This window comes from Lathamus discolor, chromosome 1 (genome assembly GCF_037157495.1).
Source record: "Lathamus discolor isolate bLatDis1 chromosome 1, bLatDis1.hap1, whole genome shotgun sequence".
NCBI classification, from domain to species: domain Eukaryota; kingdom Metazoa; phylum Chordata; class Aves; order Psittaciformes; family Psittacidae; genus Lathamus; species Lathamus discolor.
The window spans coordinates 37900077-37917714 of NC_088884.1; the positions used below are offsets into that span (position 1 = coordinate 37900077).

Consider the following 17638-nt stretch of genomic DNA (forward strand, 5'->3'; position numbering starts at 1 on the left):
GTAATCTAACGCATATGTATGCCTTAAGAGAATAAATGTAAAGGGAAAACCGACCCTGGGTGTGCATACTCTGGAGGAGCGATCCGCATGGACCTCAGCGCTGCATAAAGCGTACCTACTTTACAACTTTAACGAGCTGGGGAGTCCTAATCCGCGTATCACACCCACAGCTTTTGTGTCTCCTTTGAAGTGTTACATGACCTCGAGAGGCAGCAGGGTGACATACAACACGACAGACTGGAGATCTGCATTTACCACTTGACGTGTTTGCGGTTGGGTCATGTAAAGACACAGAATTGTCACCGCTCTGTTAACAAATGCGCGATTTCTGCAGCAGGAGGCGACGCACGAGTACAGACGGGGCCGGGGCCAGAGGCAGGGCCCACCCCTGCGCACACCCAGCGCCGGGTCCTTCCCCGCCGGGGCTCACACCGCAGTCACTGATCCCGGCCCCCGCCGGGCCCCGCTTTTGTGTTTCCGCACCGCAGCCCCTCAGCCGGGCTCCAGCCGCCCGCCAGGCCGCACCCCCGCGGCGGCGCGGCCTCCTCAGCCTACCCGCTACGGCCGGCGGCAGAGCAGGGCCGCGGACACCCCCGCACCCGGCCCCGGCCCGGCCGGCCCCCGCCCCGACCCGGCCCTCTCGACGTCTCCTTCCGGAGGGGTGGCACTACCGGCGCGGCGCGGTACAGGCATGGCGGTGCCGGAGCGGCTGCCTCGGCCAGTGATGGAGCTGTGGGGGGTGCTGCTGCCTCCGCGGCGGGAGGCAGTGGGGGACTCGGAGGACGAGACCGACGAGGAGGCCGAGGAGGAGCCGCACTTGGCCGAGCCTGCGCTCCTGGACGCTTCCGGGCCGGAGCTGGCGGCCGCGCTGCCGCCTCGTCGAGCCGGTGAGGGGCGGTGTGAGCGCAGCGCAGCGCGGTGGGGCGGGCAGGCCCCGCGGCCGCCGTCGGCGGCGGGCGTGGGCCCGGTGCGGGCAGCGAGCTGCGGGGCGGCGGCCGGCTCGGCGGCAGTGGCGGCGGCGCGGCCTGTGTGCCTGGAGAGCGGGCGCCGCGGCCGCCTCCCGCTCCGTGCCGTGCGGGGCAGAGCCCTCGGTGCGGGCGGGCGGGGGTCACTGCCAGCGACGGGGTCTTAGAGGTTAATCACGGCCGAGCCGGTGCCGGAGCCAGTGACGGGCCTTACACGGGTGGCGGAAGGGTGCTGTCGTTCGCGTGTGTGTACGGCCCCGGCGCTGGAGCGGCAAGAGAACAGCAGGTTGAGTTCGCACGCAAACGGAAGGCTTCTTATTATGGTTTATGACATGCGAAGGTGTTGGTGCTGAACATTAATGAGCCCTGCGGTCCGTTCAGGCCTTGCGAAAGCAGGGGACCTTGGAGCAGCTTCTGCGTAACGAGAATATTGTATCCAAAACTCGATCACGAAGTTCAGTGAGGTAACAAGGGGAGAGCAGATGCGCAAGTTGTGACCGGCCGAAGGGCTGACGGCATTCGGGTGCTGCGAGAAAGGGCCCTGCTGGATGCTGGATGTGGGAGCGCGCTCTGTTCTGCTTGTGGCGTGTAGTTCCGTGTTGCGGGTGGAGGAATGGCGTGTTTGCGAGGGAAGGGATGGAAAGAGGGGGCAGACGAGGTCATGGGAGACGTTAAGAACTTGTATTAGTTGCTTATGATTTTTGTGGCTTCAGTTGCAGGAAGTACTTGGTATGCAAATGTATATGAGGAGCATGCAGGTACCGTGATGGGATATTTTGTGGCAAAACTGCCTAAAACCGAGTTGCAAACTTGCCTTGGCATAAAGGGTGTGATGTTAAACCGGATGCCGGTGTGTTGAGTTGGCTAAATATTCATACACAGTTTTAACTTTGTAGTTCAGACGCCCGGAGAAGCGGTTTTGGTGCTTGTTTCTGAGGTTGGTTTTGCTTTTCTTTTTAAAGCCTACTGGAAAGGCTGACATCGGGAAGTTTATGAAGCTTCCTGCTTTACTTTTGCTATGCAACTTCTACAGAAGATAAAAATAAGCTTTGAACAAGCAAAACTCTCTTAATCAAGTTTTTAATCTGTATGACTGTTAATTTACAATGGTTTTATTTTTCTTTTTGACAATTCAGTTATTATACAAGAGGACAACACTAGAAAGGAGTATGAAGTAGTTGGACGCTTTCCATTAGTTGGCCCTTGGTGGAGAGTTAACGTGAAAGCTAAAAAACTGGGGTCAAAGTACTTTGTGCAAGGATATCCGTCGTATTTTCTGCGGACTGATGTAGAAGAAAACAACCGACAAGTCTTTTCGCTCTTTCTTAAGGAATGTGACGTTCCAGAGTGTTTTAGAAACAAGTTTTTTACTTGGCTTCCTGCGGAGTCTGTGCTGAGTTTTGGAAACCTTGAAAACACCCTCAAAGAGTTCCAAGTTTCACACTTACAGACAGGGGTTAAACAAAGAGACACCAAGAATTATGACATCTTCTACTATGTTTCAAAGTCAGGTAGGTACATCCTGTGCTGTGTTTGGAAGTTAATGAATGAGTTCTGTCTTAGGTACTGTGTTCAAGCTAACTTGTCTTCATATGAAGTGTATATTCAAATGGTTTTGAATGTGCAAAGATTCTTTGTTTTCCAAGGGATACTTTTCTAAAAATGTCACTTTCTTCTGAAATTTGTTTCACTTCTGAAATTTGTTTTTCAAAGCAAGGTTTAGAGCACATCAGTTTCGTTATCCCCCTTTTGCAGATCCCAAGACTGATACAAGTGGTGAAAGTGATAGCTTAAGTTTGGGATCATTGAGAAAGCCAGTGGAGAGCACTGTTTTCCTGGGTTTCTCTGCTCATATGATACTACAGATTTAGAAGCCTCTTATTTTGGATTTTAAGCTTCTGTACATCTGTCTGAGAATTAGGTAAGCGGCAGGTGCGCTGAGGTCTGAACTGACAAAATTCAGTACGCAGTTTAAACCGAGTGGATAATACATATTTTCCAAATGAGTACGTTTAGTTGCAGGTTTTGTCATCTGTTTCCATTGTTTTTTCCCAAGGCAGTTCAAGGAAAACAGTCTTTAGGATTACAAAGAATAAGAAAGTGAAAGAAATCTGGGATGTTTTGGATGTAGTGGAGGCAGAAGGATAAAAGCCAGAGTCTTTTTAAATTGTCGTTGCAAATATCTTCATGTGTGGCTGAAAGCTGTCTTGGTTTATGGTGCGTGCAGTTGCAGGAAAGGCAGCATTGGTGGCTCTGACTTTTCCTATGATACTGGAGTTCCTGCCAATTCTTCTGCCGCGCCATTTTTGCTGTCTGTTGGATATGGTGTGTTGGCAAAGAAGGACTGAGGAAAATAGTGGGACAGATAGAGAGGAGGAGGATTGTCAAGACAAGATGCTAACAAAATTGGATGAGATCTTAAAGAATGAGCTATGGAAACTTGGATTCAGCAGGGTAAGTAGTGTTAAGCTGGGTGAAAAATGTGGGGTTTGTTACACTAGAGCATTCGTTAGACTGAACGCTCTTTCAGTTATGTTCAGTTTATCAACTAAGTTTAGTTCGTTTGGAAATAGACAATGTACTGGGCTCAGTTTTAGGAAAGGTTTGCTGTTTCCTTTTTGTTTGCTTTTTTTTCCCCAGTTGGTCTCCAACAAAATAATCTGGGAAGATTTTAAAAGTGGTTTTGTTACAACCATTTGTTTAGTCTTTTCTGCAAAGAGGAGAAAGTTAAGTACTTCAGGTAATCGGCCCAAAAGTAAGAAAGCTGGTTTAAACCCCTCAATTGTCCAGTTTTATACCAAGAAATGAGATTTTCTATTCTTAATGCATGGAACAGTATCTGTGCTTTCCTAGTAAGGCAGATAAGTCGCTCTTAAGAGATCATTTGGTCTATTGGTTCTCCTTTGTAAGTTTTTTTGCAGTTACTGCTTGCCTTCCTGTTTTTCTTCACTGTACTGGCTGTGCAGCTTTACTGCTGCACCTCACCCTAACACTCCTGCACCTCTGATGGCAGCTATGGCTTAATAGTTCAGACGTGATTAGTTAATCCCTCTGCTTCGGCGACCCAATGCTTTTACTGACTGATGTTCTGACTTGTCCTTAAGAGCTCCAATTGCAGAGTTTAAGCATTCTAGCCAATGTATTCCAGTGTTTCACATCTTTTCCTTTTAAAAGCTTTTTCCTGATGTCCAGTTTGACTGTTCCTTAATGCAGTAGACTTGTTGCTCTTGTTTCTTGTTCCAAAGACCTGCATTCTCACTGCAGGGGTTATTTTATTGCTTGAAGACTCTCTTTAGCTTTTTCTCTTGAGGCTCAGCAGGTCCAATTAATTTTTCTGTCCCGCAGTAGTTCATCTTTTTTGCTCATTCCAGTTTTTGACTGTTTTGCAATAGTCTCTGTAAGGGTTATGTATTTGTTGAAGTAACGTATTAAGAATGGGGTACAGTATTCTGGCTAATGCCTTTCCTATGCTCTGTTTCTACAGGTTTTGTGCCTTTACTTGAAACTGTGATAATGACGTGTGCATGATTTCTCCCTCATACCCAATTTATCTGCCAGGTTTTTGATTTTAAAAGTTTCCGGTTTATACAGAAGGGTGACTGAGAGGAATTATCATTCCATCTTACTTTTAAGTATCTTGGTTTCATGTAGCTTGAAAAGCATCCTAACTAACTTCATACATTATGAAAAATACATAATTCAGAGGTTACAATTTGTATTTACCAGGAGGAATATTACTCAGTAAGAGGTTAACATCTTCTGAAATAAATATATATTTGTTTCTATTCCTTCTGGGGAGAAGATCATCTATAGAGAACTGAAACTTTCCTACTGTGAGGCAACGTGGGCTGCATTTTGTCAGTGTGAACATCTCCTCTGGAAGATCCCTGAGTTGCAGAAGAATGCATTAATTCTGTATGATCAGCTCAAGAAACGGTGTAGAGAAATGGGACACACTTACCAAGATCAAGATGAATTAGCTCATTTTGTATCTAAAGATATGTCCATCGAGCATGTTTGGCAATCTCTTGAATTTTTGAAAGACCAGAGCATAGTAATCAAGGAGAAAAAACTAGTGTTTCTGCCTTATCTTTATAAATCTGAGAAAGACATTGCAATGTATATAGGTGACCTTATGTCAAACCACCCATGGAAACTGGATGTTGATGTGAAAAAGGTGCTTAATGTTTTTGAGATGTCAAGAGAAATGGTAGATACCAAAGTGAACATTACCCAGGCACATGAAATGAAACATATGAAAGATAATAGTCCAGACAGTCATAATTGTGAAAATCACTTTGCTGAAAAGGAAGTGGGGTCTACATCTGATACCCAGAGTAAAGCAGAGTTAGACTTCGATCAGGTGATTGCTTTGGAGAAGATTTGTTCTAATCCCATCACAATCATAAGTGGAAAAGGAGGCTGTGGGAAGAGTACAATAGTTAGCTACCTTTTTCGTCACTTAAAGCAAATGGAAAAAGAAGTGGAAGCTGCTTCTAAGGCCTTTGAGGAAGACCTGGATGCGTCTGAGGAATGGAATACCTTTGATCTTAACGGGGAGTCAGAGAATATGTACACACAAAAAAATCTGCATGTACTATTTACTGCACCTACAGGGAGGGCTGCAGGCCTTCTGAGTCAGAAAACGAATATTCCTGCATATACACTGCATCAGGTAAGGACGTTCTTTTGGTTTGTTTTTAAATTGTGTTCTGAAGGGCCTTTTGACACTGTCTGTTCTTGTTTGGCACAAAAACCCCACAACCAAACCCAAAACAAAACCTTGTGATTGAACTTTTCATGTGAAACCCTTACCTAATGCTTAGGTACAACTTGTCAACGTTACGTTTTGGAGAGTACAAATCAGTCATTTGAAATAAATTGTTTGCTGTAACTTTGGTTTTCGATTGTTGGGGTTTTTTTCCTACTTACACGTATCTCAATTGTGCCTCTCTAAGGCATCTGGTCTTTTTAGCTTCTCAGCTGTTGTTTTGGGGTTTGTTTTTCCAAGGAGGAGATTAAGCCTGAAAGTTTGAGTATTGACAGTTTTAAGTTCAGAGTTTCAGATGATAGCTCTAAATACAATATTAGAAGATACCACACTCTGGCTGCCTTTATAAAACAGTTGTTGACAGTTGATTCGTGTCAGAACTTGATTTATTTCTGTTTGTTTCTAGATAATCTATAGTTTTAGATCGTGGAGGCAGAGTGAACAATTACAGCAATGGAAATTTTCTACTGTGACAGTTCTGATTGTGGATGAAGGAAGTTTGGTGTCTGTACGCGTTCTGAGTTTGGTTTTAAAACTCTTATGTGAGCATGCTCAGCTTGCCAAGCTTATTATCCTAGGTAAGTGAAGCAGCAACGTTAGCATTATTCAATATTTAATAATACACAGTATACAGCGCAAGTATCAGAGCTGTCACTGCTTTCACCAAGTCTCTTAAATACCCCAGAATGTTACATTGTTTTGCACGTGGATATTTCTGCTTGTTCTTGAGGTCAGATGAGAGAGTTTTCTAGCTCAATTGTCAATATGAAAATATCAGTATCTCCCTTCCCTGTTTAGCACTGTTTTGTCTACTTCCGAGGGTATTACCCAGGCCAGGCGGGACGGGGTTTTAAGCAGCCTGGTCTACTGGGAGGTATCCCTGGCCGTGGCAGGGGGGGTTGGAACTAGATGATCTTTAAATTCTCTTCCAACCCAAACCATTCTGAGATTCTATGATTGCGACTTCATGTGATGGCTTATTACATCTTGCAACTGGAAAACTTTTCTGATTTCCCTAAATTTAGTGTCATGTTAGAAGGGAGGCTTCATGTCATTCTTAATGCTAAGATCATCTTGGTTTAATTCAGAAGGGGAGACACATATAAAATGAAAAGTTCCTGCTGTCTCAGAGGTTTGCTTTCTGGCATGCCATTCATAGCATTTGCTTTTAAATATGTAACTTTCAAAATGTGTTTGAATAAGATGTGCTCACTGTCAGTGTTTATCATGCAGAGAGAATTGCACCTGCTGGTAAAGCATTGCTGAGTTTTATGAAATTTAAGCTGCAGCCTGATCTCCCAAACAAAGCTGCTTAGATTCTTGGAAGTTTTATTTCATGTGAATTGCGTTGCTGAAGCATGTTGCTATGTAGAGGGTTGAGAATTTATCAATTCCAGTGTGGGGTTGTTTTGTTGGGTTTTTAACAGATGATCTGTTACTGCTTCTCACAAATACTAATATGCATTCTGTTTAGGTGATACTAGACAGCTACCAAGCATAGACCCAGGAAACATGTTAGCTGATATCTTTGAGGGTCTAAAATCAAGAGGCTTTTCTGTGGAACTGCGAACTAATCACAGAGCTGAATCACAACTAATTGTAGATAATGCGTCAAGGTAGGATCTCATTATGTATGTAAGAAGCATTCTTGTAGTAGGCTGGTCCTTTACCTGCAAAACAGTAGTGCATCCAGATTTGACTCTACGTTACTGCTTCTGTTATAGTTTCTTGTTAAAAATCAGTAACACTGTTTATAAAAGCAGATGGAACAACCACCCAAAACAGCAACAGCAGAACCCCACAGATTTTTGCAGGAGTGTATGTATTGGAGATAAAAAATGTGTGTGATGGAATACGCTTGAAGTTTATGGGACGAATTTCACTATCAAATACTCCCTGTTGTTTTCAAATGTGTTGTGCATGTGTTGACTTATAATTGCTTCCCTAAAAAGGAAGTCTTAAAGATATTGCTGGTGAGTGTGACAACAGCTAAACCAAACTGAATTACATTGAGAGTTTAGGTGCCAAGGGCCATTAAGTCATAGTTTCCTTTTTTTTTTGTTGTATTAATACCTAGAACCGCTGAATGTTTCCAGCATTTGCATTACTTTTGGACTTGAAATAATCCCATTTACTGTCAGTGCATGACTTCTCTTTTAAACCTCAAACAGCAATATCTAGGTCCAAGTGCCCAAGACCTTTTGATGTTGTTTGGAAGTTGAGAATATTCTGGACCACCAAATGTTTTACAAGCACTCTCACTTTTTTTTTTTGCTAACACTTCTGTGTTACTCCAGTCTGCTCCCATGAGAAGTAAGAGCACAAAGTATCTACTGTAGTGCTGAAGTGTTTAGAGGATAGAGTACCATTTTTTTACTGTGAAATTAAGTTATGCTTAGAAGAAAGTATTTCTGATGTATGTAGTATAGATGACCAAAAATGTGTAAATGGTGAATTTCAGGCTGATACGGATGATGTTACACAGGAGTCCTTTAACTGGAAATAACTTTTTTGTTTCCTCTCCACTTCTCTGGTCAAGAATCTCTCACCGGCAGCTTCCTGAATTTGATGAGGTGCTGAAAGTTTCTGCTTGGGATGAGGAAATGAAAATGCCAGGCCCAGAGAAGAAATTCATTTTCATTGCTTTGCCCACTGGCGGGGGTTGTGACAGTACGTGTGTACACTCTGTAATCTTCATTTCCCTTTGGTAAAGCATGGACTGTTTGGCTGAAACGAGCACTTGGGGAAAATTCTAATCTGGTTTTCTTTGTGGTATAAATTTAAATGCTAGATTCATAGTTTACCAATAGTTTAGCTTTCTGTAAGTGGGTGCAGCAAAACCTGTAAGTGCAAAGGACATACTGTAGAGCTCCAGCTCACCAGTTAGTTACATTTCGAAATGGGGGTGATGCAGCTTCCATCAGTGTGAACAAGTGTGATTGTCTTGTTCTGTTGTAGGTGGAGCTGTCAGACCTTAAAAGATTAAATTTTTCAGTAATTTGAGTAAACAGCATCTGTAACAGGATGGTGTGGGACAGGAATGTGTGCCTAACTCTAGAATCAAGTTAGGAAAATGGAAGCAGAGAACAATGTATTTCTTTAAACATCTTTTCGTGTTAGGATTAGGGCCATTGCTTTTGTTTTTTTGACCTTTATTGGATAAGTGGATTGAGGAGCTGCTACTTTTAATATGCAACAGAAAGCTTCAAGGAAGATGTGGTGTAAAAAAAAACCAAGTGTGAATAGTAATCACCTTACCTGACTATAGTAACGTACTCAGCAAATAATACTAAACCGGGCTTTTTCCTGTATTGGTTTATCTTTACTTCTTTAATGTGCTATATCCAAACCTTATTTTGCATGAAATATGCTCTGTACAGCTGCTTAACACAGAGAAACTAGAATTTCTCTCATTCCGTATCAGTCTTGTCTCTCATTTTAATTTTTGGGAGGGGTGTGTTTTTGTGTTTTATATTCTTTTCTGTTTTTTTTTTAACAAGTTGAAATGTCTTTGAAGCAAGAAATAAGCAAAGGCAATTTCATATTGAATTATGTTTTTCTTATATTATTCTGCATGTTTTAATGCCTTACTTTTTATGACTCCTAAAACAGAGTTGCAAACTGCCATAAAGACTTTACTTAAAAAAGGACCAGGATTGCAGGATGCCAAACAATCACAGTTCATCGCGTTCAGAAGGTAATAGAGCATGTAGGCAGACACTGAAAAAAGTCCTTGCTTAGCAGCCATGATCTAAACCCACCTGAATGTGTTGAGTTGTAGAGACTAGTGGCAATATCATGAAATTACTGGAGAGAACAGGCCAGGTGTCTTTTCCTCTATCTTCTGGTTGCTTCTAGTCTCTCCATGGAGAGTTGCTTCATTTTCCTGTAAGCTTAATGTTACTTTGTGTCATCATTTTTGCCTTTGTGTTCATGTTCATCTGTACTGTTCATGTTAAAGAAACAAAGGATGGACATAAGTGGTCAGGTTTTGTAGTACGTTCTCTGAGAGCCTGTGCTCTGGTGTTTGTTGTAGTGCAGTGTTCTTCAAAAGTGAAAGGAGAGGTCTCATCTTCAAGAGGAACCCACAAAATACAAAGAAATGTCCATTTTCAGAAGTATCCCACTGTGGCAGATGTGAATTCCAGGGTGCGTGATGGTACATGTAACCCGCTGTTACATACATATATATGCTTCTGCCACAGGTGGACATTGACCAAAAGACAGGAGATACTTGCATTTTCACTGTGTGACAAGGGCCAGATTTCAGTCGTGTAATCTGATGGACATTAGCGCTCTTGTTGTCCAGTGGCAAATGCACTTTGGATATCCAGCTTGGATATTTGGAAGCACAGTACTTGTCATTTAAGAAGGGGTAGGGTGTAGGGCTCTAATGTGCTTTGAAGAAAGGTTGGAAAGTTTACTAACCACTGATACCATGAACCATCACGTTATCCTGAGTAGTATGGCCTCACAGAAACACTGAAGGGATAAATGTAATGTCCAGTAGTTCCAATAGTCCATAAACTCATACTTCTGCACAGAAGGGTACTTTAGAAAAGACTACTGCTTTTATTTGTGAAGAACCTTTTCTCAGCAATAAAACCCCCACCAACTGTTTACAGGTTACTAGTGCACAAATAAGCAACTTACAGATTTTAGCTAGTTCACCTGCTTGTTGTGAACCCTGAACTCTGAAATCAGTTTTACTTTTCCAGTCTGCATTCAGGTACAGTACTGTTATTAATGGTTTCCATAAAAGAATCCTGTAGAATATAGGTACTTAATCTGCATTTAAAAGGTAAAATTCCAGGTCTTTAAAAAGCAAATAAATCTTCTGGCTATTTTTAATACATCCACAGACAGAAAATAGTTTGTCCCGGTTTAGTTTTTGTTTAGTTTTCCTCTTTGTCTTAAAACCAAATCCAGCTAATCTAGGTACGCAGCACAAACATTCTCACCTTTCTATGGTACTTAGACAGAACCGTTCCTTCTACATCATGATTTTGTTCTTGTTCTTTTTTTCTACGATGTAGGCAAGATTGCGATGTAATAAATGAACTTTGTTGCCAACACTATTCAGATCATTTAACCAGGTAAGCCAGTGTTCTGCATTTTTTCCTGTGAACAGTCTCGCTTTCATGGTGTTAACTCCACGTGACTGTTTCTTACCAAAAGGTTTTACAGAAATTCAAGAAATGTCTTTTAAATGTGAATTGTCTTAACTGTTTTGAACGTTATTAAGGTTTTTAGTCTGGCCCAAGTATAGAGAGGGGAGGTGTAAGAAATACTGAGAGACGGTAATGCATACTTTACATTTCTCCCTCTTTCTTTCTCCAACCTAGAGACCATAAAAACCGTCTCTTATTTCAAATTGATGACAAGATTTCCTGCACACGGAATACGTACCTCAAGGATCTCTTGCCAGACTCTGGTTTTGGGGAGGATCCTTATCACCAGGAACGCAAAAGTGGAGAAATCACCCTCACTGCAGACACTGCTGAGGAGGGCAAACGGCTGTGCAATGGAGACATATTTTTCATAACAGAGGTAAGTCCTAGCTGCAAGAACCTGCACCCCCCCCCAAAATGGTAACTGGTTCAGTCCTTGTAGAATGCTCAGAACAAAACAATTTGCAGTTCTGTAATCTTAGTCCACAGCACATACTTGGTTTTTCTGCTAAACAATCATGTGAATAGCAAGAAAGTCTGCCGGCTCAAAACGGAGCATTGAAAAAATACACCTCTGAGCAGTTTTGTGGAGCGTGTTTCAGTCGATCTGCTCGTGTCCAGTGTAAATATGTTCTGTAAATACTCAAATGTATTGTAATTGAAATGGGTAATGTTTTGGATATAGGTAGAAGGCTTAAGTAAAGAATAAAGGTGTTACAGCTTTGAGCTCTCCCCCAATCTAAGATTAGGATCCTTAGAAAACTAAGCTGACCAAAAAAATAGAGCAGCAAAACCTCTATTTATTTGCTGGCTTCAGTGAGCTGAATTGACTCAGCAGATGGTCCAGTGAAAGTACTAATATTTGCGCATGGGATGGGGCACCATACAGGGTTGGTGGGCGAGAGTGGGCTCTTTGCCTTTGTGGCAGTAAATCATTAAAATGGCTTCACTGGTATATTTCACTGTATCCACTGTATCAGTTTTCTGAGGGTTAAAACTACCTTAGTCAGCATTTTCCTTCCTAAAGAGAAGGACTTAGGGTAGGCCCTGTGAAGTGAAACTGCTCTTCCTTCAAGGTGGTCAGTTGGAAGATGATAGCTGTCGTCTGGGTTTACCGTCTTCTGGAACTATTTCACTGGGTTGATATTGCAGCTATTTTTGCAGTAATCTCAGGGAAAGCTGGAATATGGATACACACAGATGTACAGACACAGGTCAAACTGCTGATACAAGCTTACTACTCAGTGTTCTTGTGCTGTTTCTTTAGGATGTAGAAATTAATAAGCAGCGCTTACTGACCATCAGCAGCACGTACGGCTCTACATACACTGTGAAGTATAAGGCACTGAAGAAGCTATGCCACATAAAGCATGCATGGGCCAGAACTATCCACACATTTCAGGTAAAAAATAAAGCAGCTGTGAGCTGATAAAACCTTCTCATGGCTTTAACTTGCTAATGCACTGTCTTTTCATGTGAAAGAGCCAGAGGGTCTCTTGAAACTAAAATTCCTTGAATGCAGGATAGAAAATATTCTTGGGAGTATCCCCCATTGTCTCCAACTTCCTTGGTTCTGTGTCTTTTTTCTAACTACTTACTGGAGATCTCACTCTGATAAGGTGTTTTTAAACATGTTTCAGGGTTCTGAGGAGAAAACTGTTGTCTATGTGGTTGGCAACCCTGGCCGTCAGCACTGGCAGCATGTGTACACAGCCGTGACCAGAGGTCGTTGCCGTGTCTATGTTATAGCGGAAGAGCCGCACCTCAGGAGAGCGGTCACTAACAAGAACATGCCCAGAAAAACTCACTTACAGAGATTTTTGAGAGAGGCAATTGCAGAAAGGAGCAACTGTTCCGGACACACTTCCTCTCCCCTGACCGAGAGCTGGCTAAGTCAGGAGCTTGAGGCTCAGTCTGTTTGTCTAACCCAAGGTGCTCCTGAGCCACCTGAGCCTCGAACAGACTTGATTAAACAGGAAGAGTCGGCAGTTCTCATTGAAGAAGAGCAGACAGACATTTTACAGCACAGTCCACGCAAAAGACAACAAACCCTTGCAGAGAATCCCGAGGATGCTGTGAAAACACCCTGGGTGAGTATCGATCTCTGAACTGGGAAGGCTTAAAACAAACTTCTGCACTGTCTTTAACCACCACAAGTCACCTTCTGACTGTTACGATTGCTTTGCCATTATTTATTTCATGATTTTCCAGATCCCCAGTAAGTGGTAAAGCAGTTGAGTTTGGCAGGCATTTTCGCAGAGTCATACAAAAAAATAAGTTAACAATGTCAACAGTAGCAAATTTATACCCCTTATTAGCCAACACATCACTCCTATGAGTAGCTTAGGCTATAGTCGCTTACTCTTTGTGTGGAGAAGTCTGTTTTTAAGAGCTGATATGCTGTAAGAGTTTTATATAAAATTTGATTGGTGAAGCTGTTTTTATACAGTCAAACATGCCTAATAGGCGTTTTTTTTCATTCTGTCTCATTTCTGAGCTCTGTCGTGGGGAAAAAACTGTTCTTGAGGACACTTACTGTAGTTTTTGAGTACCGTGTTCAGATCTGGGGCCACTGATATAAGAAGGATATAAGGCGGCCCCCCCAGAGGAGGGCCACAAAGATGATGAGAGGGCTGGAGCACTTCCCCTGCGAAGACATGCTGAGAGATCTGGGGTTGTTCAGCCTGGAGAAGAAAAGGCTTAGGGGAGACATTATAACAGTCTTCCTAAAGGGCACCTACAAGGATTCTGGAGAGGGATGTTTTAAAAGGGCATGTAGTGACAGGACAAGGGGGAATGGCTTTAAAGTGAAAGAGGGGAGATTTAGATTAGGTATTAGGAAGAAAGTCTCCACGATGAGGGTGGTGAGACACTGGCACAGGTTGACCAAAGAAGCTGTGGCTGCCCCATTCCTAGCAGTGTTCAAGGCCAGGCTGGAGAGGGCTTTGAGCAGCCTAGTCTAGTGGAAGGTGTCCCTGCCCATGGGAGAGGGGTTGGAATTAGATGATCTGTTAAGTTCCCTTCCAACCCAAACCATTCTGTGATTCTGTGATTTTAGTTCTAGTTCAAACACTGATAACATTTTTGTTCTGTTTTGACAGAGAACAGAAGATTCCTCACTTCAGTCTTCCAGACTTAGGAATCTAACTTTGGGTCACATAACTCCTAGGAAGCTTTTAAAGAAGTAACAGACAATTGACTGTCCTCATTATGAATCTTTCTTGAAGCTGTTCCATTCAAGAATTCAGAACAGAGAAGCTGGTTGTGCAGATAATTTTCCTGTAGGCTTTCCCGTCCTAGCATGTTCTATAAAGTACATGCTTTTTTTGTTTTGAAGTGAGCCCTTTTCAGTGATCTGCCCTTTGGTAAAAAGGGTGTGCTGGCCATCAAATATAATTATTTTGTTTCAGTGAAGAAGGAGAGGATCCAGACGTTCCATACAAAAATACCTGCTGATTTCTGGATTTGAAGACTAGCTGGCCATACCACGGTCTATCCATCTCCTAATGCTACAGAACTGATGAGAACTTGTTACATGTGCCAAAACTGGGGTTTGCTCTTGGGAGTAAAAAAACAGTTTACAAAGGGGACTTTGGATGTTTCTGGTATGGCAGGTTTGTGGGCGCGAAGTTCTTACGGATTATGGGTTTTAATCTTGTTAAAAGATTAGAAAGAACAAGAAAGTTGCAACCAGTGACATAGAAATTTTCCCCCACTTTGTACTTGAGAGAGATGCACAATTTGCCATTGCTGCTTCAGCTCAGAATTATATGCTGGTAATGATCTGGGTAAGAAATCAAAGTTCCAAGTTGGAGTTAGATAGACCATTCACATTTCAGCTTCTGTGCACCATGTGTGTGACTTACCGCATTGTAACTTCTGAGGTCAGCAAGACGGATGCTGATCAAACATCAGACAAACTGCACTAAAATTTGGACAGCTTCCTTTTTTCTTTTTATACATAGAGCTGGAATTTCTTTTCCCCCCAAAAAAGCTGTGGAAAAAATGCCACCTCGTTTTTTATGTCTTTAAATCACTGTTTATTTCAATTTATACAGTAGTTTTTCCATACAAATATTTGCAACAGTTTGAATTTCAAAAAACGTAACATAGACGATAAATATCATGCTATTAAAGTATTAAATTTGTACAAAAATACTTTACAGTTTAATGCTTATTTGTTACAAATAAAAATACATATTTAAGTAAGTGACTCATGATCTTTTTTTTTTCCTTCTTTTTTTACATGATTCAGCATTGAATGTCATTCTGACCTTTTCGGGCAGTGCTGAAATAGAAATCAGAGATACGTGTGTGTGCGGGGCAGGTGAGCTTGCTCATGTGTTGGAAACAACGACAGGGATACAGTTAAACAGTTGAAATTGAGAAGAAACAACTCTGTAAGGTGACTGCTTAGATATGGAGACTCTACAAATGTACAAATCCAGGATCTTTATATTCACCAAGAACAGTAATTACCAATAACACCTTGAATACCGGAATAAACCAAAGCAGCTGCTGGTGAGCATATAATGCAACTGGCAGTACTTTATTGCTTGGGGGGAGAGGAGAGAGTTTGTGTGATGTGTTTGTAAAAGATATTTACAATTTTAAATCCTAAAAACGTGTTGCAGGGGGTAACATTTATCATAAAGAAGGCTGAAAACAAAGCGTAGTAAATAGGACTTTGGTCCCTTCAAGAAATTGACTTGACTTACTTAAAAACCTCACGTGTGTCAGTACAAGTTTACAGGTTTATGGATCATTAAAGAGCTTTTGTATCAGTCTCCCACTGACATAGTGTAAAAAAAAAAGCCGTTTTCTTTTAAAACCTTTCTGGTTTGTCTGAACTCGTTTCAGTTTCACTCTTGTCAGTAATCCTCCTTCACAGAGGTTTTATCCCACTAGAAAAGTCTGCTTAAAAATCCCCACGGGCTGCAAGATAGATAGATGATAGACTGTTAAAATATTTCATTGCATAGGGAAGAACATAACATACCTTCTAACAACGTGTACCAAAGCGGGGCAGTAACATTCACCTCGTACTGCAGCCTCCTGCAACCATGTTAAACCTCTCAACCATGCCTTGTTTGACGAGTGCACCCTCCTTGCCAGCAGAATAAAGGTTCTGAAAATTACAGCTCCGGACATTAAAGAAGAAACCCCGTGCAGCATCACACTTCCTTGTCCCTCAGCAGCACCTTTCTGACTGATTGATAAAATGTGTTTTAAAAGACACATAACCTGGACACCACTGTTTGTTAGCAGAGGTCAACTCTGTGTTTTTCCCTCAAACAGCAGCTGCTGAGGAAAAGTGGAACATTTAAATTATGTTTAAAACATCTCCCCAGTTTCCTATTTGGGGGGAAGAAAAGGCCCTTATGATTTTTGTACTGTTGCTAATGCTAGGTTGTTTAGAATGGACTGACTTGACTTAATGAAGAATTAAACGTTTTCAGAAGTAACCATGAATTAATACAGGCCTCGAGACAAAAAGACTGAGCTGTGCTTTTTAGTGCTATACAGCATCTGAGCCTTAATCTCAGAGAAATCTTAAAGGGATTTAGCACCATAATTGTCTTTTGTTACCAAATGTCCCACTAAAATGATTTTCTGCTATAATGTATTTGTAGGGTCCCGTGTCTCTGTATGAATATTAGCGTGTCCACTCTGCTGAAGGAAGACATTAGTCTGATCACACCACTCCCCGCTCACTGAAGTCGGCTGTTCTGAGCTTCCTTTCGGAGGTGCCAGCGGGTTTCTGCTAATAACCAGCTCCAGCTTATTGCCAGATTCTGCAATGAGGGGCACAACCAGACAGCAGTCAAAGTCTCTGGTGCGAACGTGGTTTACCTGGACGATTAGAAGATGGATTTTTGTTACCATTTCAGGAAAAAGAAATGAGATCACAAGAGAAACAGATTTATCCTTGAGACTGTGGAACCTCATTTAAAAATCCCAGGTAAAGAATCGCCCAGTACAAGACTGTTTAGCCTTGGTGTCTGGTCTGAAGACACCAGTCAAGTTTTTAACTCACCTTTCAATGGAATGTTGCTGAAGTGGGCATGTTTGCACTGGTGAGAGCTATTGGCAGCTGTCACAATGCCCACTCCATAAATGACACTGAACAGCGCATAGTTATTTCATCTGTCATGGTTCATTCATTTCAATGCAATAGAGCACATCCAAAATGTCAATTCAGTTCAGGTCTTCTCCCGTTTTAATTAATATACATGAATTTCTATAAAGTATTGGGCTAGTTGACAAATAATGTGGTTTTCTCATCACAGTCCAGCCTGGCACTGTGGTAAGCATGGTACTATTACATTATTCCAACTATGTCAGTCAAGAACTTGGATCAAGCACAGAAGCAATTGTCAAGTCTGTACCAAGGACAGCAAAAAGTACAAATCTGTCTGGAAACGCCTTGGGGAATTCCAGCTTTCCTGTGAGCATCTGAGCTGTGGAGCTCTGAAACACCTAACATTCGGAAAGAATTTGTCTATGACTTCACAGAAAGTCTGCCCTTCGTGCTGCAGCAGAAAAGCCCGTCACCAATAAGTGCCGCCTTTTCTTACTGAGGCTCTAAGCGATGTACACAGCCTGTGGCACAGAGTGATCACGATCATTTGTCTTTCGTCCCATCCCCCTACACAAATCTTTTCCCAGCAGAAATACAAAAGAGTGCTTTGTACTTTCGATATTTCAGTACTCCTAATTTAAAATACAGT

The 17638-nt window shown here is 42.1% G+C and overlaps 2 protein-coding genes across 13 annotated transcripts in view; one reads left to right on the forward strand and one right to left on the reverse strand.

The window, feature by feature from the left end:
* The first annotated feature begins 330 nt into the window (after positions 1–330).
* On the forward strand, positions 331–15120 carry HELB (DNA helicase B). The gene is made up of 13 exons (XM_065668457.1): positions 331–887; positions 2102–2476; positions 3193–3419; positions 4768–5640; positions 6143–6314; positions 7211–7352; positions 8276–8406; positions 9349–9433; positions 10773–10832; positions 11082–11286; positions 12175–12309; positions 12548–12997; positions 14009–15120. The coding sequence occupies exons 1-13, from the start codon at positions 692–694 to the stop codon at positions 14093–14095; spliced, it is 3138 nt and encodes a 1045-aa protein (XP_065524529.1). The 5' UTR covers positions 331–691; the 3' UTR covers positions 14096–15120.
* Positions 15121–15977: 857 nt separating this feature from the next.
* GRIP1 (glutamate receptor interacting protein 1) overlaps positions 15978–17638 on the reverse strand; it is a 334511-nt gene continuing 332850 nt past the window's right edge. For all 12 annotated transcript variants that reach the window (XM_065668374.1, XM_065668350.1, XM_065668402.1 and 9 more), the window contains one exon: positions 15978–16760. In XM_065668374.1, the coding sequence (XP_065524446.1) occupies positions 16524–16760 (237 nt within the window). In that variant the 3' untranslated portion in view covers positions 15978–16523. The remainder of the gene's footprint in view (positions 16761–17638) is intronic.

Excerpts from the sequence above, each read along its gene's own strand:
- HELB (XM_065668457.1), top strand. The coding sequence starts at position 692 with ATGGCGGTGCCGGAGCGGCTGCCTCGGCCAGTGATGGAGCTGTGGGGG. Across the intron at positions 888-2,101 it reads GCTGCCGCCTCGTCGAGCCG|TTATTATACAAGAGGACAAC; the intron begins GTGAGGGGCGGT and ends TTGACAATTCAG. Across the intron at positions 5,641-6,142 it reads CTGCATATACACTGCATCAG|ATAATCTATAGTTTTAGATC; the intron begins GTAAGGACGTTC and ends GTTTGTTTCTAG.